Source organism: Prenolepis imparis, unplaced genomic scaffold (assembly GCF_030444845.1).
Source record: "Prenolepis imparis isolate NDT839.2.m4 unplaced genomic scaffold, iyPreImpa1.0 SCAF_3, whole genome shotgun sequence".
Classification (NCBI taxonomy): Eukaryota; Metazoa; Arthropoda; class Insecta; order Hymenoptera; family Formicidae; genus Prenolepis; species Prenolepis imparis.
The window spans coordinates 6133511-6156923 of NW_028141161.1; the positions used below are offsets into that span (position 1 = coordinate 6133511).

The 23413-nt window shown below is 33.7% G+C and overlaps 2 protein-coding genes and 1 non-coding gene across 9 annotated transcripts; 1 reads left to right on the plus strand and 2 right to left on the minus strand.

The window, feature by feature from the left end:
* Positions 1 to 1174: 1174 nt before the first annotated feature.
* Spas (spastin) lies at positions 1175 to 13942 on the plus strand. Of its 7 annotated transcripts, none has more exons than XM_083032842.1 (8): positions 1175 to 1499; positions 2204 to 2890; positions 3113 to 3283; positions 4353 to 4616; positions 6792 to 7150; positions 7514 to 7845; positions 8423 to 8733; positions 9483 to 13941. In XM_083032842.1, the coding sequence occupies exons 2-8, from the start codon at positions 2347 to 2349 to the stop codon at positions 9644 to 9646; spliced, it is 2145 nt and encodes a 714-aa protein (XP_082888968.1). In that variant the 5' UTR covers positions 1175 to 1499; positions 2204 to 2346; the 3' UTR covers positions 9647 to 13941. The 7 variants fall into 7 exon arrangements, with proteins under 7 accessions (XP_082888968.1, XP_082888967.1, XP_082888969.1 ...); XM_083032841.1 differs by having other exon boundaries at positions 2207 to 2890; XM_083032843.1 differs by having other exon boundaries at positions 1175 to 1480; positions 2207 to 2890.
* A 297-nt stretch (positions 13943 to 14239) lies between these two features.
* On the minus strand, positions 14240 to 21962 carry Rox8 (TIA1 cytotoxic granule associated RNA binding protein Rox8). The gene is made up of 3 exons (XM_083032849.1): positions 20680 to 21962; positions 19026 to 19322; positions 14240 to 18723 (listed from the first exon to the last, which is right to left on the minus strand). The coding sequence occupies exons 1-3, from the start codon at positions 21265 to 21267 to the stop codon at positions 18427 to 18429; spliced, it is 1182 nt and encodes a 393-aa protein (XP_082888975.1). The 5' UTR covers positions 21268 to 21962; the 3' UTR covers positions 14240 to 18426.
* Positions 21963 to 23229: 1267 nt separating this feature from the next.
* LOC145934602 (5S ribosomal RNA) lies at positions 23230 to 23349 on the minus strand. The gene has a single exon (XR_014425069.1). It is a non-coding gene; the product is annotated as a 5S ribosomal RNA (ribosomal RNA).
* Positions 23350 to 23413: the final 64 nt, after the last annotated feature.

Genomic DNA, 23413 nt, shown 5'->3' on the forward strand with positions numbered 1-23413 from the left:
TACATATATATATATACCTAATATCTCTATTTTTTTCTTCCAAATTCTTTACCTGTCTGTACCACAGCTACTCGATCCACCTCGATACAAACAAGAAAGAACCTCAGAAGAGCAAAAGAGACTTTATATAATAATTAATAATATTATAATACATATAATATAGTAAAAATACATACAGTAATAATCTATAAATAATGTTTTTATAAAAAATGAGACTGAGAGAGACCGAAACAAGTAAGAGTGAGTGAGAGAGAAGTTCAGATGGCACTACTGGGCAACTCGCTTACTTCGCGCATGCGCACTCCATTTTGGCCAACACAAAATCGAGAGAGTTGCGCTACTGTATATACTGTGCCGTAGATAGCATAAATATAGGGCTACTGCACACAGGACGCGTTGACGCGTTAAGGCTCATTCAGACAGGACGCGTCAAGCGTCAAGCAGCGAGCAGCAATCATTCAACAACCAATAAGCGAGGTAATATTAGCAATGGCGTAAAAAATATTGCCTCGCTTATTGGTTGCTGCTCGCTGCTTGACGCTTGACGCGTCCTGTCTGAATGAGGCTTTATGGCTTCTGCAGCCAGAGCGATTTCGCGACACGCGACGCGCGATATCCAATGAGCGTACAGCTTTTTCGAGAAAGCTGTACGCTCATTGGATATCGCGCGTCGCGTGTCGTGAAATCGCGTTGGTCTGCAGAAGCCATAAGCTTCCATTTCATTGACGCTACAACCCAGCGGCAAATATAGTCACGTGACTAAATTTGCCGCTCGTCTAAAGGCTCATTCAGACAGGACGCGTCAAGCGTCAAGCAGCGAGCAGCAACCAATAAGCGAGGCAATATTTTTTACGCCATTGCTAATATTACTTCGCTTATTGGTTGTTGAATGGTTGCTGCTCGCTGCTTGACGCTTGACGCGTCCTGTCTGAATGAGCCTTTAAAGGTGCCTTTTCATGCTGACGCTCGACGCTCATTTTTAGCGTCAAAAGACGTCACGTGACCAAAAATAAAGATACCAATTCGTCAATTTTAAATAGAAAAATTTTAGGGACTTGAAAAATTCCCTATTCGAAACCAATCGCGTCACATTGTGTCTATCTCTAGAGGGCTCTACACTAGTGCAAAAATTCCCCTAAAAAGAACAAATCTTTTTTTTCATCGCAAATTTTTCTTTCAGAAAAGATACCATCTATGTATTTTATATGCTATGGCTGAAGTAAATCTCCGTGAACTGCCAGAGGGATATCATCGGGGGAGCGGATGAAAACAAGCGATGCTCAAGGGTGAAGGTTCGCATTCTTTCGTTAATTGCCGTTTCGTGAGAGAGAGGAACGCAAGAAAGAAACACGAGAACGAGAAGTCGATTCACGGCTCGTCGTCGTCCTGTTATCATTTTCGTAAATTTCTCGTAATTTCGCGATTCTCGGTGGCATCTTCATTTCTACTATCGCGCGGACATCTAATCCACGGGAACGATGTAAATATTATAAAATCAGGTATGAAAAGGGTTGATAAAATATCCAGGCGCAATAAAATTGTTTTTAAAATTTCTCTTTAATTATTATATTTATTATTTTGTTATTAATTATTTTTAAAATAATTAAAGAGGAATTTTAAAAATAATTTTGTAGCTCTTAATTGTTTTCAAAATTCCTCTTTAATTATCTTGTTATTATTAATTATTTTGTTATTAATTATTTTTAAAATAATTAAAGAGGAATTTTGAAAACAATTTTGTTGCATCTAATTGTTTTCAAAATTCTTCTTTAATTTTGTTATTTGTTATTTTCGGTTATTTTATTACGATTTATTATTTTGTTATTAATTATTTTCAAAATTAAAGAGGAATTTTAAAAACAATTTGTTGCGCCAAATTGTTTACAAAATTTTTATTTTATTTATCTTATTTATTATTTTGTTATTAATTATTTTCAAAATAATTAAAGAGAAATTTTGAATATAATACTTCTCAAGTAGCACACTGATGTCATTAAACGTCAAAATGACATGCTTGCTATCTGGGGTATTAGATACAATGCAAAATTCTTCTAATTATTTTGTTATTAATTATTTTAAAAACCATTTTGTTGTGTTTAATATCTACGCCTGGCTCTCCCATATATTAGCCTTTTAATAATTTTATATTTATATATCAGAGTCTATTTCAATGTATTATTTTGATGCCAGTATTCTCTTCCAGCAGATCCGTTCCCCGATTATTCCATTGGGGATGTTTGCGCGAGCATCCGCGACTGCCACCATCGTCGACGATCATCACATCAAGCAGCAGACTTCCGTAGACGTAGCAGTAGTAGAAAGGAGAGCCGTTCGTATCCTTAGGAGATGTCTTACAGCGATGGCGCGCGACCAATACGAAAATTCGGCACGAAGTCGCCGAAGAAGCTGTGCGTGACCAAGAGCGAGAACGGCGACAAGACCACAACGACGATAAACTGCGGTGGTCATCATCACAATCATCACTATCATCACAGTCATCATCGTTTCCTGGACGGCTCTCAGCCGTCCGTGCATAAGCGTAATCTCTACGTTGTCTCCTTCCCACTGATACTGCTGTTCAATGTGTTAAGGACTCTTCTATATCAGTTGTTTATGGTGTTCAAGTATCTGTATACCTCGACGTCGCAACTGATCCAGCGTAGACAGGCGTCCAAACAGGTCTGCCAGTTGGAGATTGTTGTTGGGCAAAAGCCAACAGATGGTCGTTTGACCAACAGCGGTCAGGTGGAGGGTGAGATCATGTCGCAAGTGCCTAGGCGTCCGATCGGACCAGGTCCCGGTGATCCGTTGCTTGCTAAGCAAAAGCATCATCATCGCAGAGCATTTGAGTTTATCAGCAAAGCGCTCAAGATCGATGAGGATAATGAAGGTATACTGTTTTTAATTTTAGCGCAATTTTAAAGATTAAAGACACATAATAAGTAATTGAAATATAGCTAATATAAAAATTAATTTGTTATTAAATACTATTAAATTACTATTAATTACTATTAAATAGAGCTAATACGGAGTTTTAATTAAATATTTATATTTTATAGAATTAATATAGTATAATTATCTCAATATTTATTTGATAAATTTTTATCTACAGGACAGAAAGAAATGGCAATCGAGTTATACAAGAAAGGAATTGGAGAACTTGAAAAGGGAATAGCCGTGGAGTGTACCGGTGGACACGGTGAAGTATGGGAGCATGCGCAAAGACTTCACGACAAAATGTGTACAAACTTGGCGATGGCGAAAGACAGACTTGACTTCTTGGGTTAGTGTGCTCATTATCATTGTCATCTGTACATCGACTTTTTTTTAAGCTACTCCACGCTTGTTTACCTATGGTGCAAACTTTCATTACTCATGTGAATATCATAAAATATTGTTGACGCAATATTATGTACTCGAGCCGGCTCTATTTGCGAAACAAAAAGTGTCCACAGGTAAATTTTGGCAATGGCAAAAAAAGGAATATCGATGTATTTGGCATGCAATTTATCGTGTGCAATTTATTTTATTTTCTTCCACATGTACGAGAGTGTACGTATGTGTATATGCATGCCGCGTTATTTAAGGCTCCTGGATCCTTACTGCGGCCATGTTAGATTGTGACGTCAGAGGCGAGAAAGCACACGTTGAAAATTTTCACTCAGATGCCATTTTTAAATGAAAAGATATTTAGATGAAACATTACTTCAGATAGTTTTAGCACACTTTTAAAATACCTCGAAAACTATTCTTTTCTCTCGACAGTCAATCAACAATCGTAAAATGATCGTGATATCAGACTTTGTCGTGCGGAATGACTGCGCATGCGCAAAGACCAGACGGACTAGGTTTCATATTACAGTCAATTTACAGCTGTTGATTGATTACAAAGGGAAAAGGATAGTTTTCGAGATATTTTAAGTGTGCTAAAGCCATCTGAAGTAATGTTTCGTCGAAATATCTTTTCATTTAAAAATGGCTTCTAAGAATTTTCAGCGTGTGCTTTCTCACCTCTGATGTCACAATTCCAACATGGTCGGCGAGGAGTCAGGAATCTTAATAATTTTTTTAAGTACTTGTGCACAAATCAATCTTCATTTTGCATTTCTTTTACGGGCGCGAAAAATAATGTCCCAAATTTATCTATAAATTAATAGTCCAATCTCATATATAGCAGAATTTTGATAGCAATTGAATATATATTTTTCAAATTGAAATATAATCATCATAATGATAGCGTTGATATTTAATACATCGGTACTCTTTCGCTATATTTGTGGAAGAGATCAGCCTGATTTTTCTCTTCAGCCTACATGCAGCATGGCAGAGAATGTTTTTTCCTTCTTTTGTAGCGAGTGTGTGTGAGCTGAGAAAGCTGGGTATCAACAATCCGTATCGCCCTCCTGGAAATAAAACGGACGGCAAACATTCGGGAAGGCATCTGAGGGCTCGCCACAATATACATACTTTTCAAACCAATCAAACTTCATTTAATGCTAGTCATACTAAGAACACGAACAATATGAACGTGACAGTTAATAATTGCGGGCAGACTATATGTACCCAAATTCCCAAGCTAAAGCCACGCTCGCCAAAAAACTGTCATACTACTGAAGGTATTGTTCGTCTGAGATTCTGTGCTTAAACATAAAAGTCGAATGTAAATAATATAACGCTCCTCTCCCTCCCTTGATTCATATTATTACTCATACTTGGCAAAAAAATATTTGGTTTATCCTAGTCCTAGCATAATAATGCACATTGTACGTTTCGCATAGAAGACTAGCTAGACAAATGTAAGGTTGTAATAATTGTTGTGCATGCATTGATACGCTATACATGTATATTTTTTCATCATTGTTTCTTTGTCTTGCTGTAGAAGTTGCTAGATTTCTATATGTAATTTCTAAATTTTCCATTATAGTCTCCAAATAGATCGTTAACATATTATTTATAGAATATCGACAAGATAAAGTTTTCTTAAACACTTTAGTACATATAAGCACAATTGTAATCAAAAAGGTATATAATTTTTTACTGAATATTTAATATTCTTAGAATGACAATGAGATATGTTTTTTTTGGTCGAGATTTGAAGTTAAAAATTCTACATATACTCTATTATTTATTAAATAATTTAAAATTTATAAAATAATTTAATATTTATTTACTAATTTGATCTTTAATACAAACTGAGTTTAAATTTATGTACAAGGTGTTTTATTTAAATTGAAAGACCTAAATATCTAAAAAAGTAAAATTTTAAAAATTAAAAAATTTAAAAAAAATATACTAGGTAAAAGTCGTTTGATTTTTAGAGGAATGTTTTGTGGTGAGCATGATTTTATTCCAGGTGAAGGCATTTTTCTGAGATTTTAACATTATTTTTTTTTTTAAATGGATTAAATGGACTTAATTTTTTTTTTTTTACACAAATTGATTTCTTGCAATATTTGGCGTAAAAAATTATAAAGGTAAAATAGCCAAAAAAATTGAATGATTATATTTCATATTTTATGTCAAGATTAAAGTATAAAATATCTTCAAAATAAAAAAACCATTCAATTTTTCGTTATTATATCTTTATAAATTTTTATGCCAAATATTGCGAGGAAAAAGCAAACAATTTTTGTTTAATACATTATTTCGAATTTTGCGTAATTTTTTGATATTTGGTTATCTCAACTTGTGAAACACTGCATATTCTTTGTTAATTAATTTTTTTCATAAATATCGCAGTTGATATGTTTTATTGCATCAAAATGAAGTTTATTAGATAGATAATATTCTGCTTCTGATTGTAATAACACACAATACATTTGCAACTTGATTATAAAACAAATAATTTATTTTTTATGATACAACAATTTTAGTTAATGATCTTATTAGTCTTATTACATAGTATAGAAATCTTTGCTATTGTATGTGTATATGTATATGTAAAAAAATTCGTATTTCTGATATGTTTTTAATATTTATCACAAATATTAATAAGAGATATATCATTGTTTCAAATATATAGAGTATCTATTTTCTGGAAAAATGTAGGAAATTTGAAATTCTGAGGAATTTCTTTTTTACTTAAGAAAAATCAGAATATTCTCATGGAATGTTGTCGGAATTAAAAAAAAAATTTTTTTAAATTTCTCTGATAATTTTGCAAACATAAATATACCGGGTGTTTTAAAAAAATAAAGCGTTACAAACTTTATTTCAAAAAATATATGTTTCTAGAGAAAAGTATTTCAAATAAAAGTTGCAGTATTTCAAGGGGGACATAAATTGATGTTATAGAAATGTTTGTAGGTGACGGTTTTCAAAGTCAACTTGATTTTGTTAAATGGAATTGCCTTAAGTGTTTTATGTAATGTAGATTTCTTGTAACATTCTGCATAAAAAATTATAAGAGTAAAATAATCAAAAATTGAACAGTTTATGAGATATTTTATATCTTAATCTGACATGTTTTGATATAAAATACAAAATATTTCGTAAAATATTTAGTTTTCGACAATCTTATCTTAATATATACTTTTATGCATAGAATAATTAGACGAATTATTCTATGCATAATTGTATTGGCATGCTTAAAAAAATTAGATACCTTTTAAAATGATACATTTTCAGAAATTTTATCAAAAAAGCTTATTTATGATAAAAAATATAGAGTAGTTTTACATATATGTATACACACATTCATAAACATACATATACATTGAGATTCTTTTACGTTATCAAAATTATATATTACTATTTTTGAACTTTATTTGCAAATACAGACATTATTTCAGCATCCGGCAGGAAGTTGTCAGTGCCTGGCAAACGAATAACGGGAACACCTTTGAGCAAGAGTCAAACCTTGCCAAGAAGCATGGGCAGATCGATGCCCATCCAACCTTGCCATAGAACCATGCCTATCAAACCATCGTCCACGCCACCCTCTGTCAAAAGACAGCTATCCGTACCGAGCAATGGTTCACCTATAAGACGCCCAGGGACACCTACTACTACCTCGAATAGTAATAGAAGCACGCCAACTAGGAAAGTGCCTGCTATGAAAGGCGTGGATCCAAAACTTACACAAGTGATTCTCGATGAGATTCTAGAAGGAGGAGCGCCTGTTCAGTGGGAAGACATTGCTGGCCAAGAGGTATACATTTCTCTTTTTTTCTTCTTCCTAATTAAGGCTCCTGGCTCCTCGCCGATCATATTGGAATTGTGACATCGGAGATTCTAGGATTGGCTTTCTAGCCAATCTAGGAAAACCAATGCCATATTCGATTCGGAATCAGCGACACAAAGTTACCCTAAAATCGTTCTAATATAATTGACAATAAAATCAGTGTTGACCAGTGTTATCTTAAAAATTAGAGCCAATCTAGGAAAACCAATGCCATATTTGGAATCAGCGACACAAAGTTATCCTAAAATCGATCTAATATAATTGGCAATAAAATCAGTGACCAGTATTATTGCTTCTATTAATTATTTTGGAATTATCGATGATTTTCAGACTGCGAAGCAAGCTTTACAAGAGATGGTGATTCTACCGTCGCTACGACCTGAATTATTCACCGGTTTGCGAACACCTGCGAGAGGACTGTTGCTATTTGGACCGCCAGGGAACGGGAAGACGTTGCTGGCGCGTGCAGTCGCGACTCAATGCAACGCTACGTTCTTCTCAATCTCCGCCGCTAGTCTGATGTCCAAGTACGTCGGTGAGGGTGAGAAATTAGTAAGGGCTTTGTTCTCGATTGCACGGGAATTGCAGCCATCCGTTATCTTCATCGACGAGGTGGATTCGCTGTTAAGCGAGCGAAAGGACAACGAACACGAAGCTTCCAGGTAATATACATATATATATATATATATATATATATATATATATATATATATATATATATATATATATATACAGGGTGTAACAAGAAAAGTGAAACTGCTACTTTAAAACTGGGTAGTCAACAAATTAAAATGATGAAGAAAGTTCCTATTAACATAGGTTCGCAAATGACCTCCTACTGAATTATGGATATTATTACTATAGATTCCAAAATTAAACAGACTTATCATATCCCAACACTTTGATGAGGTGAGGAATAAAGTCTTCTTGCTCGAGCCCTATTACAATTTACAAGACTATACATTAAATACATCTACCATTTCTTCATTAGTGTAATTCTCTATTACAGCAGTTAACACCAAATTGTACTTTTTGAAAAATTTTGTTTTGATTGACAGGACGATGTCAAATAAAAACCAAATAAAATCAAAACACCTATATTGATAGGGACTTTTTTCATCATTTGCTCTCTTTTTGTATATATATACTTTAATCTTTATTTTGTACGCTTTTTTCTGTAAATAAATATATCGAGGACAACTATATAGAGGACATTTATCGATCAATTAAATTTTTTAGGAGATTAAAAACAGAATTCTTAGTTGAATTCGATGGTTTGCCTTGCAATCCCGAGGAGAGAGTTCTCGTTATGGCTGCTACAAATAGACCGCAAGAATTGGATGAAGCTGCTTTGAGGAGATTCACGAAACGCGTATATGTCACGTTGCCGAATCTGCAGACGAGAATTATATTAATTCAGAGACTCCTGGCCAAGCACAATGATCCATTAACGTCCGAAGAATTGAACGATATGGCAGTTCTGACAGAGGGATACTCGGGAAGTGATTTGACTGGTTTAGCTAAGGATGCAGCACTTGGGCCTATCAGAGGTAATATTAAATCAATCATTATTCTTGGGTTTCTCTATATTTGTTTCTAAGTTTACATTATTATATATTATTTTTATTATATATGTTTATTACAATCTTAATCAGTGGATTAAATAAGTAATATTTCTTACAAGTGTTTGTTAATGAGAAGTTTACATTATGAATGAAAATATCCATTTGGTTATTCAATTTAATGCATAGTTTCCTTATATTCCCGACATTAGAAATAATCAGTTCAAAATATACCACAAATTCTTCAATAATAATTTCATGTTTAACACATAAAATCCTGTTTGGAAATTTTATTGTATTGAAATTTTATTGTATTTATCCAAAGGTTATTTTAAAATCTGACAAACGTATAAAAAAAATTATTAAATTTTTATATTACTACTTTTATATTATATATTACTATAGTAATATAATATAGTATATTACTATATACTATACATATATACTATATACACTATAGACTAGTATATACTATATACTATAATATTATATGCTATATTACTACATTGTATATTACTATATAACCATATATTATATAGTATTACTATACTATACTATATACTATATTACTATATTATGTATATATTACTATATTATATTACTATATATTATATTATTATTACTGTTATTATTACTATTATTATTATATTACTATATTATGTTACATTTTACAATTTGTTTTTAGAAAAGATCTATGAGGTCTTTAACATCACACAACTATCTTGTATTGTTCTCAGAACTGAATCCAGATCAGGTGAAAGAATTGGATCTCAATTCTGTTCGTAATATTACAATGCAAGATTTCCGTGATTCCCTAAGGAGAATTCGCAGATCCGTTTCACCGGCAAGTTTGACTACTTATGAGAAATGGAACTTCGAATACGGAGATGTGAGTCTTTGATTTAAGATGAGTCGTATGGACTCTAGGAATGATCGCGTTTGAATTAGATATAATTCCGAAAAGAAAACGGAATTACAAACGTGTGCTTCGAAAAGTAAAACGAAAATAGAGTATAATCTCGACACAAAAACAATTTTTGCACTTTTACTCAGTATTAATAAACCAAATATCGCTGTTTATAAAGAGGACGGGCTGCGGGAAGGTAAGGAAGACAATTTTTCTTCAATTCCTAAGATACTTTCGTCTTAATAAGTTAAAAAAAGTTATACGATCGACTCACGTGTGTGCATGTATATTGTTATTGTATTTAACGTTGTAAATGTAATTGTTTTGTTTTTACGTTATTAGAGCAATCTCTTGTGACAAGTGAAACTACATTTTGGTAGTAATTAAAGTAAAATGTATCTCGGAAAAATATATCAATGTTTCACACATTGATTTTACGAGATATAACACTACGTTCCATTTTTGGTTAATGCTCAGATATTTGTATTTATACAATTCAGGATATTAGCTTTAACATTTATCATTCCAATATTATAATAATATCATTTTCGTTATTTATATTTATTTATCTATACATTTATTATCTTCATAATTCTTTCACTTTCTTAACTAGTATTTGAAATACATATGATATTTGTTTGTTATGTGATAACTGCATTTAATATCAGAATGTTAAGTATTATTATAGTTAACTTTAGATACTTAAAAGAAAAAAATGTGATTGAGAGCACACAGTCGTGCACAATGTAATGAGAATTTACAAAATTAGAAATATTCGATTATTTAGTCAAATTGACGCGAGCGAGGAATTTAATATCATGACATGACCCGATTTCATTATCATGACAGTATATACAAAGATTTCATTTGCAAATGAAACGGTGCACGTCCAATCAGATAATAAAAGAAGGTATTGAAGACGTACAAAAAAAGAAAAACATAGTTGAGGAATTTAATATAAGTGTATATACATGTATGGTCTGTCACAAAAATAATGAGTAATTAAATATGTAGCGCATAATATGGCACAGTATTGAAAAATTCTAATTATAATATATATTACAATCCTTTCTCTAAAAGCACATCAAATTTCAATTTCTTCGATTGCCTTCATATGTCATAATATTTTTCATAAGTGTGTATTAGATCTCGTCACCGTTTTCGTTATAAGGCGATAAAATATTGAACAAAGAAGATATGTGATTAAGTTTTACGTTAAATTATATAAGAGAACGCCACAAATTGTTATAAAAAATTTTTAAAAATCATTTGGTAATCATGTTTAGATTTTATCAGCGCACGATTCATCTTCAAGTTTTGCAGTCTCTTACGAAAACATTTGTTGTCTCCGAAAAACCCCAACATGGTCAGCGAGGAGCCAGGAGCCTTAACTTTTATCTTTGTTCAATATTTTGTCGCTCACAAATAACGATCACGAATAAGATAACGATGGGATGTACTAATACATACTTATGAAAAATATTATAATGACACATAAATGTAATCAAACAAATCGAAACTTTGTATGCTTTTAGAGGAAGGATTGTATTAAACATATAAACATATTTAGTCTTATTATTTTTGTGACAAACCATGTATACATATATATATACACACAAGTATCGCAGTAATAGATGCATCTCCAAATGTTGCATTAATCTTATTATGTTTGATATTGTTTCTTAGGATTCGTTTCTCATATAGTGATATGTGAGAAATCGCTTAGCAATACGTATTTGCATGAAAAAAAATTGCATAAAAAAAACAGAACCTGAGATTCTGCTTTGATACAAAATTCTATAAGACAACGAACTGAAGAATTTAATCTGTATATGAACATCATAAGTATTTGCTGTGAGATTTATGTATAAGCGATGCGGAAATTATTATCTTATACAATGGAAAAAAATGTGTGTGTGTGTGTGTGTTTATACAGAGTGATTTATTTTAATCCTAACAAACAAATATCTGGAAACTATGGGATTTTAAAAATGAATGAATTAATAAAAAAATTATGTCAAATTAAAATTAAAGTATAAAATATTTTCTAAACTATTCATTTTTTGGACATCCTACTTTTAACTTTTTATACTAAATATTGTGGTTTACATATAAAAAAAATTAAAGTAAAAAAACCAGATTGACCTTTAAACGCCACTCAAGGGCAATTCTAGGTCACGATATTATGTCCTCAAAATTCCACAACTTTTTGCCTATTATATATATTTTTTTTTAATTTCATGATTTCCAGATATTTGCCTGGGAAGATTAAAATGATTCTCACCCTGTGTTTTGTATGGAAAAATAATGAAATGAAATTTTGTTTACTTTATTATTTCCGGTGCTCAAAAGTAGGATAATTATTATGACATATATATGTATTTAACATGAGATTTTTGCGCGCGTGAAATATATATGTGCTACAATTATGGTATTACGCAAATAATTTACTTCCGATTGTTCGAAGTATTAATTATATAGGATATGCCGGCTATAGATTCATAGAATAAGAAGAATGTTGAAGATAGCGATATTTCATTTCCAATAAAGTTTAATTCGCGTAATAATGCTTCCTTTGTGTGATAGAAGAATGGAAAAAAATACTACTTAATAAATAAAACCAATATGTAGTTATTAAGGCACACACTGCTTATGTGCTTCACATGCATGAGTAGAAAAAATACATTATATTTATTAAATAAACGATAGAATCGATAATTCATGATATTTGATTAGAACATAAGAGATATAAGTATACAATATGTCAACATAATATTGATTTATAATTCCAACATGCTTTTGCTTCGCAAATTTTGACATTTTTAAAATCTATGTACAGTATTTTTATTCTTTACGAGCGACATTTTAATATGTATTTGAGTGAATAAGAACAATATGATATACAGGCTGTTTCGGAAAAAGTGGGCAATCTCTCGTGGACATGTAGAATAAATAAAAAGCCCTTAAGTTCCTATACATTTTTTTTCTATAACGCTTCTTTACAGAGTATTTTTCTTAAATAACTCTTATAAAAAAAGAAATTTTTATAAGAAATAAAAATAAAATTAAAAACAATTTTTATTTTTAATTAATTTTTTTTTTATATAAGAAATTTTTATCACGCTATTTTAAGGACCTTTACTTAATATGAAAATTATTATTACAAATTATTAAAATCTACAGAGAGATATAAGAGTTATTTAAGAAAAATACTTTTCAAATTTTAACTTTGAAGACAAATATCTCTAAAGATGCGTTATAGAAAAAAAATTTGTAGGAACTTATGGGCTTATTTTTACCTATTCTACATATCCACGAGAGATTGCCCACTTTTTCCGAAACACCCTGTATACAAATATTCTTTGGGATTTTTCCAAAATCTCAATTCTTGTGACTTGACTCTTCAAGATGTAATGCATATAATGCCTTGAAAAAAATTAGATTTCTTTGCACAACTGATGAGCTTTTTCGGTATCATCATCAAGATGTTGATGACTCTCTCGAATTTTATTTTCGAGTTTTACCTTTGTGATATTAGTTTCCTTATATAATAATCTCTGCACTGCCTAATACACGCATATGTCGAGTTATATGTATATGCTGTTTTTATAATATTGCAAAGTATTGAATTATGTATTAATTGCGTTAAATGGGATTTTATTGGTGATTTTGCACAACAAATATCGTTTTGAAGTCCAGTCAGGATTCAAGGATTCGTTGGGGCCTTTCATTGTAAAATATTCTGAGAGCTTTAATTAAGTTACTTTGCTATTTTTATAATTAACGTTAATGATAAATTCATTAAGATGATAATTAAGTGTAATCGTTTTTTTTTATGTTGAACGATGAATACTTGATGTTGTTTATGATAAACACATGAGTTGCAAGTTAAAATATTTGTAAGAAATTTCGTTTTTGAAACATTATCATCTGTGGTTGTGTTGATCATCTTCAACAATTTTATCAGCGATTTGTATTAACGATTAAAAAAATCCATGACATTAATTATTATTGTATACCCTCTTTTATGGTATACTTTACAAATTATTCACTTTTATTCGTAACAGAAATAATTAATTTTGGTTACAATTAACACATACATTCATTTGTAAATTTTAATTAAATTATAAACAGACGGTGTATGATTTTATGAATATAGATATATGTGTACGTGCGCATGTATGTACAAACAGTGTAGTTTTAAAATATTTTCAGTAAGCTATGTTTTGTGAAAATTACATGTTAAATTTTTAATAATATAAATCCTTAGCGCAAATATTTCTTGGTACTTTGTATACGATATCCTCTGTATTTCTCTCTGTGAAATTGTTGGTATATATTTTTTGCATTATAAATAGCATAGAATTAGTATATAGAATACTAATTATTTTTGTGTTAATAATCCTTCCATATATTTGTCGTTAAATTTATTAACATTCATAAAGGCATATTCTTATATATATAAGGAGAAAGATTAATAATAAATCTCATTTGCTGTAGCTGCTATAAAAAAAAGAATAGATAAAAAATAAATAAATGGGAAAGAAGTTTGTTGGGAAGGATTCGCGAAAATAATGTAAGATACTGTGTATTTTAAATATTTATTCCTTTTTTTCATTCAAAGGATAATTTGTTTTTTTATTATAACGTTATCCTAAGCATCTTTGAGAGCTCCATGTCCTGCCATACCTAAATTACTTTTTATATAACATCTTTTTTTTCTTTCTCGCTGATTTTTTACGCCGCAGACGAGTCCGCTTTTCTTTCCTCCTCAAATTAGCCTTCCGATATCACTTATCGCAATCGAATCGTTACTATATGCTAACCTTTTATTCGATTTTCCCCTCGTTTTTATTTTTATTTCTCGGCTCGCTTATATACTGACTTTATACAAATTGTTTTTGAAAGTTTCATGGCATTTTACCGTCGGTGGTGAACTAAGATGCTAATGTTTATCTCATGTCAAACATCGTTGGAATTAATTCGCTTGTTTTTTCTTTTTCAGAAAAGAGTATGCAAAAGAGGCATTAATTTTCTTTAGAAAAAAAAGATCTTGAAACTTGGCAAAGAAGTAATATAAGATTGAATATAATAAGAACTGCATATCAATAATAATGTGGAATTTTCATGCTGTTCTTAATCTTTATAGTCTTACAAATCTATGCAAAATTTCCTCGAGATCGGTTTTGTTAGAAGAAAATAATGCCTTTAATTTATGTATACATACTCTTTTCTGATGATACAAAATGAAAAATGGCGCTTTGTCATCCTTCAAATGGGATATCTATTTCACATTCCCTCAAAGAACTCGAATCCCTAATAATAAATACCTGAACTGTATTCAGAATAATGCAAACACACACAAATCGAGATCCGATAAAAATTGCTTCATGAAAAACAATTTGTATGCAATCAACAGGATTCGCATGTGTCTACATAATATAAGAGGGACACCGATAGCCGATAGAGATTATTGTACAGTAATAATAATCATCAATCATCAATCATATAATAATATAATTATAATCTTATAATTTTAGACTATAATTATACCAGGATACTTGAAAAGGACTCTGCACAATCCTTATGGAAACTGGATTTTGGTGGAATTAGCTGGTTTTTTCATATTATAGCTTGTGACTTGCTGAACAAAAGATGTAATAGCTTCAAAGCTAATAAGTGGCATATTCTGTAAAAAAATTCTCGCTCTATAAGCTCTGTAGCTCTGTAACTCTTTCTTTTTTGTTTTATGCAGTGCTACATAGCTTATAGCTTATAGAGATACAGCGTTATAGAGCATTTTTACAGAATAGACCCATAAATAATGAACAGTTACTGAGTTGCAGCCAGTCACAACACTTTATTTAGCTTTGAACCTATTCCGTTTTTTTGTTCAGCAGATCATAAGCTATAACATATGAAAAAACCAGCTAATTCCATTGAAATCCAATTTCCATAAGGATTGTGCGGGGTCCTTTCACGCTTTAAGAACAATTCCGAGCAAACGCGAAATGAATGAGCAATAATAAACGCGTGCATGTCCATTCGCAAGATGGTATTATTGTTTTTTCACAATAAGTCTCTCGATGCATATCATATGTGAAATTTTTCTTAATTATATATTGAAAAAGTCCAACCAATTGAGCCAATTTAAAGCTCCTGGTCTCCCACTGATGTCATATTGAATTATATCAGAGAAATTCCTTTATGAAATTTTCTCTTGTAACTTTTTTGTATACTATTATTATCACATTTGGTAATATAAATTGATAAAATATACAGAAAATTTTTCATTTGATTGATAAATAACTGTATAAGCTTGTAAATCTGTCGTAAGATCCCAAATAACAAACTGACATCACTAAACGTCAAAATGACGTCATTTTGACGTCTAACGTCATTTGACGTCTAACGTCATTTGACGTCTAACGTCATTTGACGTCTAACGTCATTTGACGTCTAACGTCATTTGACGTCTAACGTCATTCGACGTCTAATGACGTCATTCGATGTCAAAATGACATACACTTGCTACCTGGGATTCTACTTTCGCTGAAGATATAAGATATACATGCAAATATAGTTGTATATTAATATATAGGATTTGATCAAAAAGACAGTATTTGGTTGATGGATTTTACTCCATAGTATCGAATACAAGAGTGTGGTGGTATAAAAAAAATTACTTTTTTTTTTGTGATAGAAAAATTTACATGATTTCTCGCTTCTTCTGGCGCAATTCCATAATTCAATATAGCTGCAGTAAGGATTACAGGAACTTTTTTTGATAAAGATATTGAAATAAGAAAATAAAACCGACTTACAATTGCGCTGTGAATTTTCGTTACGATATTGATGTTGTGAATTTGGAAGACACGAATCGTGCCATATACAGATTATGATAATTCTGAAGAAAACTTGTAGATGTTTTCATATTTCACGGCTGATTGTCAAATCAAAAAAAAGAATAGAGTCGTTTCACCGTGTAAAAATCAATTATCGACATCTGTATACTTAACTATCATGAAATATACACACACACACACACACACACACATATGTGTTCATGGTAGTGTACACATATACATACACACGTTTTTTTTCTTTTTAATTTTTAATGCTCTTCGTATCGTAATTCGGAGACCAAGATATCAATGTGTGACTCGTCCCTGACTGAGAATTATATTTTTCCGATGGAAGTATGCGTGTGTTTATCATTATTATTATCATTAAACTTACTTAAATTACATTTATCTTTATTATTTTTTTCGATCGGCTAGGTCGTTTATATAAACGTGGTGAGGAGTCGCTAAATTACTTATTCTATGATAGAATATGTTTTGATGGCGATATCCGACCAATCTCTTCGTCTACTTCCTGTTATACACTCCTGAAAGGGATCTATATATATTTGTTTTCTCTCCTTTTTAAAATCGTGGCAAGGTATTTTTTCATAAAAAATATAATAAGCACAACATATAAATTACGAACATCCCCACATGAACAGATAACATAATAATGTCCAGGAAAAAGAAACAGGCAAGCAACAACGCGGCATACAAAGAGATACGTTTTGGTCGACACTCGCCATTTAATGCACATCGTTGTAGCGATTAATGTGCTTAAATTCGCATTCGCACAAGGAAATCTCAATTCACTAATGTTTATAGCAAAATCATCTCTTTCTCTCTCTCTCTCTCTTTCGCTCGCTTTCTCGTTCGTTCGTTCGCTTATAGCAAAGTTTTATACATCAACCACCGACGATAAATATCACATAACGAGACAAGTTGTAACTCGTTAGTAGACTCCCGCTAGCACAGTTTCATTTATTTGTTATAAGAAGCCCCGCACACGCTCCAGCTTATCGCGCAAGTCTAGCTATAAACATCATCACAGGCATCGTGTCTAGCTAAATCCACGCTTTTCTCTATCTTATCAACTATGTTCGGTAGTCATTGTGATACTGTATCCGCATTATTTTCACTGTCAAATGAATATTTCTGTCGTCGATGATCCGAAAAATTGAAAATAAGGAAAATTCCAAAGGAGAATCTCTGTCTCTTCTCGTCTCGCGGTTGGCAAAATGAAGAAAGAAAAAAAATAAATAAATTAACGCAAAACTGCCGCACGTCAGCGCTCTGCGCGGCGTAAACGAGTGCGGGGCTCAGATTTGAGTTTTCAGGGGCCCGCAAAAAGGAAGAGAGTTCGGAGATATACCTGGTCAACATTGGGGCATCGACAAAAAATCGTGAAACTTATTAAATCCTCATTATTACACATTCTTACGAGAAGTGTGCCGTCGACAATGTTACACATCTCGTAATGTAATCAATATTACACACATTTTTTCTATGACGTGGAGGGAACGTAGAAAAGAAAATAAGCGTTTTTTCTTCTATCATATCATGTTTTTTCTTTTTTTTTTGCGAATGGAATTTTCGCGATTTGAAAATCTCGGGTAGCAAGCGTACGTCATCTTGATATCGATGACGTCATTAGACGTCAAAATGACGTCATTAGACGGCGAATGACGGCATTAAATGTCAAAATGCCGGCATTAATCGTCAAAATGACGTCATTAGACAGCATAATGACGTCATTAGACGTCAAAATGACATCAGTTTGCTACTTGGGATCAGATATATCTATTTTAGTCGCAGAACCAAAAACTGAAATATAAATGTTGCTCTAGGTATATGACAGAACGGTTTTCACAGTAGCCCCGAGGCAACTATATATATCATACGTAACAATTAGCTGGTCAATGATGAATTTCATTGTGTGGGGTACTGGTGTGGCATGGTATATGTTACCATGGTGGGCTGCTGACCTGGTGGCAAGGGCGCACTCGCTGTCGGGGGTGCGGCGGTGGCTTGTGTAGGCTGCCAGGCACCCGCGCTTGGTGCAGGCATCCTCATGCTGTTCATATACTGTGCCTGTTGCCCGTAATATTGACCGTAATATTGGGCAGGCTGCAGGAACTGTCCCTGCATCTGCGGATAGCCCTGCGGATACCAATAACCCATCTGCTGACCGTAACCATACGCGTACTGCCCTACTCCGGCTGTCACCTGTTGTTGAAAAGAAGAAAATTGTTCGTGATTATTTTTGCTACATGTGCAATTCGATTGTGTATTATAAAAAATGTAAAACATATATATATATATTTATATATTTATATAATATATGTAAATTTTTAGCTAATACGGGATACAAAAGATAAATAAAGTAATTTACATATGCCTAAGAGGGGTGCGAATGCTCTCAATATGCTTGCTAATAAATCTGAAATAAATACATATAAATGTACATGGTGTATATAATGACCGGACCGATGAAACGACTTCTAAATCATAGATATGTAAACAATAACCTGTTGAGTTTGGTGATTGGCATTTGGACCGACGCTGTTTGGATCTCCGTTTTCCTTTCCCCAAAAGCATTTCACAATGCTACCATTGATTTCTGTATTATGTGTCGATTCAATGGCGTGCGTCGCGGCTTCCTTAGTTGTAAATTTAATAAAAGCGTATCCCTTGTCTTTGAATACTCTTATGTCTTGGATGGTGCCGAAGGGGGTAAAGGTTTTCTTTATCAACTCGTCTGTGATGCCATTCGTGAAACCACCACAATATACAGTGCAATTGGTAGGACTACTTTGATTATATACCTGTCAAAAATAACAATCAATGTTTAAACAGTGTAAAGCGCTTAGCATCAATATTAAGATCAACCAAATAAATCTAATTTTCTTCTCTTCTCAAAATTGAAGCTATCTATTCCAAGTCTATGATAAAAACCCATTTTTTAATTATAAGTATAAAAATTATTAAAACACGATAGATTTTTAAATGTTTTTATATATAAGCTATTTCTATAAACAAAGAAATTGTTAGTTAATCAATGCAAGTAATTGTAAAGATTCTATGTATCATATATTTGCAAATTTCATTATAATTGAATTTTTTAATTATAAATATAAAAATTATCAAACCAAAACAGCTAGATTTTTAAATATGTCTTTATGTGTGAGCTTTTTATATTTATAAGCGAAGAAATTGTAAATAAATTACTGCAAGTAATTGTAAAGATTCTCTACATATTCGCAAATTTTACTATAAATATTAATTGAAGCTACTGTAACTACAGTTGTAACCAGGAACAATTGTCTGATTAGCTGTGAGTGCTTTCCAGCAACATACACATGTAATATTGTGTAACGCAGTGTACGATCTAGTACAAATCAAACACAGTCATTGTTTGTCACTGCACGGATATTAACATTTTTATATTAGTGTCTCTTTTTTCTATGGAGATAAATTTAAAAAAAAAACTTAAAATTTTGAAAAAGTGAAACAATATTGCCCTGGGCTCTGGTAGTGAAGTAAAAAAATTAAGCACTTTTTAGCCACAAGTTGACACAGTGATCTAGTGCTTTACCAATATTTTTGCATTAGTATAATTTCTTTTTTTACAGAATGGTATTTTGGTAGGAGATAAACTTTTAAGAAATCTTAAAGAAATAATTGCAACTTTGAAAAAGTGCATAAAACTATGTAAAACAACTGCCCTGCACTCTGTAGAGTTTCTTCAATGAAATAAAAAAAGCTAAGCAGGGTTTCAATTACAAGTCGACACTGTGTAATACTGTGTTACATAGTGTACAATTGTGTTGTGTCGCTAGAAAGCATTCAGAATGATTTGCAGCAATGTACACACTGTCAACACCGTGTAACGCAGTGTATGATTCAATGCTTTTTAATTATAAATTGACACAATTGTACTATACGGCTGAAATGCTGTTTGACTGTGTCATCATTTGTGTTACTTCATGAACACCAGTATTTTTACATTAGTATCATTTCTTTTTAACAGAGTGCTATTCCGGTAAAAGTAAACTTTGAAAAAGCTATGTAAAGTAACTGTCCTGCACTCTGCAACTAAAAACTAAGCAACGTTTCAGCTGCAAGTAACACTGCGTCACACAGCGTCACATGACTGCGTTGGAAAAGCACGCTGCAATATACCTCCTCATAGTTGGGTTTACTATTATTCGAGTGTCTCGGTCGCTCTGATCTCGGTGGTGGTGGCTTCCTGGTGGACCAATTCGTCCTGATACTGCGCGAGCCCAGCCACTGACCGTTCATCGCGTTAATCGCCGCCTCGGCCTCGGATTTCTTCACAAACGAGACGAATGCGTAGCCCTTGCTCTTCAGCGTCTGCGGGTCGCGCACGATCCTGCAATTGCTGATTTCGCCGAAGGGCGCGAACGCCTCCTTCAGCGTCTGCGTCTCGATCTCCGGCGAGAGGTCGCCGACAAATATGTGATGATGATTGCTGGTATCGAGTTTGGGCTGATTGCCCGGACTGGTCGCCCAGTTAACCTTCATCTCCTTGTCAAGAAACGAGCGCTTGTTCATGGCTGCCAGTGCGGTGGCCGCACTCTGATGATTCGTGAACTCGACGAAGGCGTACGGGTCGTTCCCGGGCTCCCGGATAATCTTGCATCCCTTGACCGCTCCGATCTGGGAGAAGAGTGCGCACAGAAGGTCCTCGGACACCGAAGCGTCCAGGTTGCCCACGTACAACGTACGTGGATTACTTTCCTCACTCATACTTCGCGTGCTGCTACGGACGCTGCCGTAGTGGCGAACACACTTTCTGCCAGCTAGATTATATAGTGGGGACTATAAAATGGGAACTATATAGTGGGATTGTATAGTTGAGGATCTGTTATAGTCGAGAGTCGTTCGTTCGTTTATCTCGTTTGCACACTTTCTTCTCCCCTCTTCGTACCACGCCGAGGCCCCTGTGTCCACGAGCGCTGCTAACTTCCGCGGGGTCCGAGAATTACGAGATTATCGAAGAAGAACACAATCACCCAGCTGATTTACGTCACCGTCACGGTGCCACATGCGCTCGCGGCCAACTTCGCGCCGTCAGTCTACAGCATCGGTCGCTTCTCGCAGCGAGGACCGATTATCTTCCTCTCTCGCGCACAACGATAAGAAGCGCCAAGTTACACCCAGCCTCTACGTCATACTCACATAAAATGGCCGCCCCGCTCCGCGCCGCTCGCGACTTGCTTTCCTTTCGAACGCGGGCGCGCGTAAGCGTCCGTGAGAATATCCTTCGAAGGCGATGGTCTCTTTCGTCTCTTTCACCACCAGCACCACCAAACGCCGCGACTTTGCTCCGGCTCGGTTGATGCGTTCCGTGCGATTCCGGATTAACCTATAATATAATCGGCGACTACCGATGCTCCGGATTCACCAACCCAACGGACACGTGTTTTTGTATTACTAGTCAATCTTTCATAATAGATAGCGCGAAAACCGACACGAACCATTGGGTCGCTTGCAAAACTCACTAGGGTCTCCTTTAGGCTGGTTTATAGAGGCCGTAAACTTTTTCCGTCACCGTAAATTTAAGGATTCAACCAATCACGTTGTCGAATCAAGCAACGCGATTGGTTGAATCCTTAAATTTACGGTTACGGAAAAAGTTTAGGGAGAAGCTCACTTGCGCACAGTACAATTGCACACCGTGCTATTAGACACATAAAGTTGCGCACAGTTCTTTTGCCCACTGTTCTTTTGCGCACCGTGCTGGTAGGCACCCCTACCGGTGGGTGGGTGCGGGAGGGGGGGCCGAAGGCCCCCCTTGCAACCCCCCGTGTGTGTGAGTGTGTGAATAGAGCATGTATCGCGCATTTTCGTGTCCAATTGCACGGTGTGCAAACGAACGGTGCGCAAAAGAACTGGGACTCGATTCTTGAATTCATTCGCAAGAGAAACGTATGCGCAAATTCGACTCTTACAGAAAAGTTGCAAGTTGATTGGCTATCGCATGGCTTTTAGCCAATCAACTTGCAACTTTTCTGTAAGAGTCGAATTTGCGCATACGTTTCTCTTGCGAATGAATTCAAGAATCGAGCCCCTGTGCGCAAAAGAACTGTGGGCAAAAGAACTGTGCGCAACTTTATGTGTCTAATAGCACGGTGTGCAATTGCAACGTGTGCAATTGTACTGTGCGCAAATGAAGGCTTCTCCATATGTATACTTGGCGTATGGGCAAATTCCCTAGGAAGCCTAACCAGCCATATAGATAAGAAGAAGACATATGTATACATATATCTGATTTATGTATGATTTGATATTTAATAATTTTAAAGAATATTAATATGGCCGGTATTCATAGTCGGTTCTTATATTTAAGAATGTCTTAAGTACAATCTTAAGATGTGATTAACCAATCACAGAGCCGTATTTGCATCTTAAGACATTACTTAAGACGGTCTTGAAATAAGAATGGACTATGAATACCGGCCTATGTAATATATATAAATATATACACATATTTTAGACATAAAATAATTCTTACGTTACGTCTTATGCTTACGGTTACGGAAATTCGTGTGCGATGGCCTTTTTAGTACTTTAATTGTGGAAAAGGATTTTTTAATCGGTATAATCAATAAAAAGATTAGTTGTCGAATCCAACTTCTCGTTTTATCGGTAAAATAAAAAACGGCTTTAGGATCCCCTTAAGATTTTGAATTAGCAAAAAAAAGATGGTGCCAACAGTACATGGTGTTCCCAAGCGGTCACCCATCTAAGTACTGACCATGCCCAATGTTGCTTAACTTCAGTGATCGGACGAGAACTGGTGCGTTACAACGTGGTATGACCGTTGACAATGGTAATACCTTTAATTGATGAAAAAATAATAACTTGAAAATTCTAAGACGATTGTAAAAAA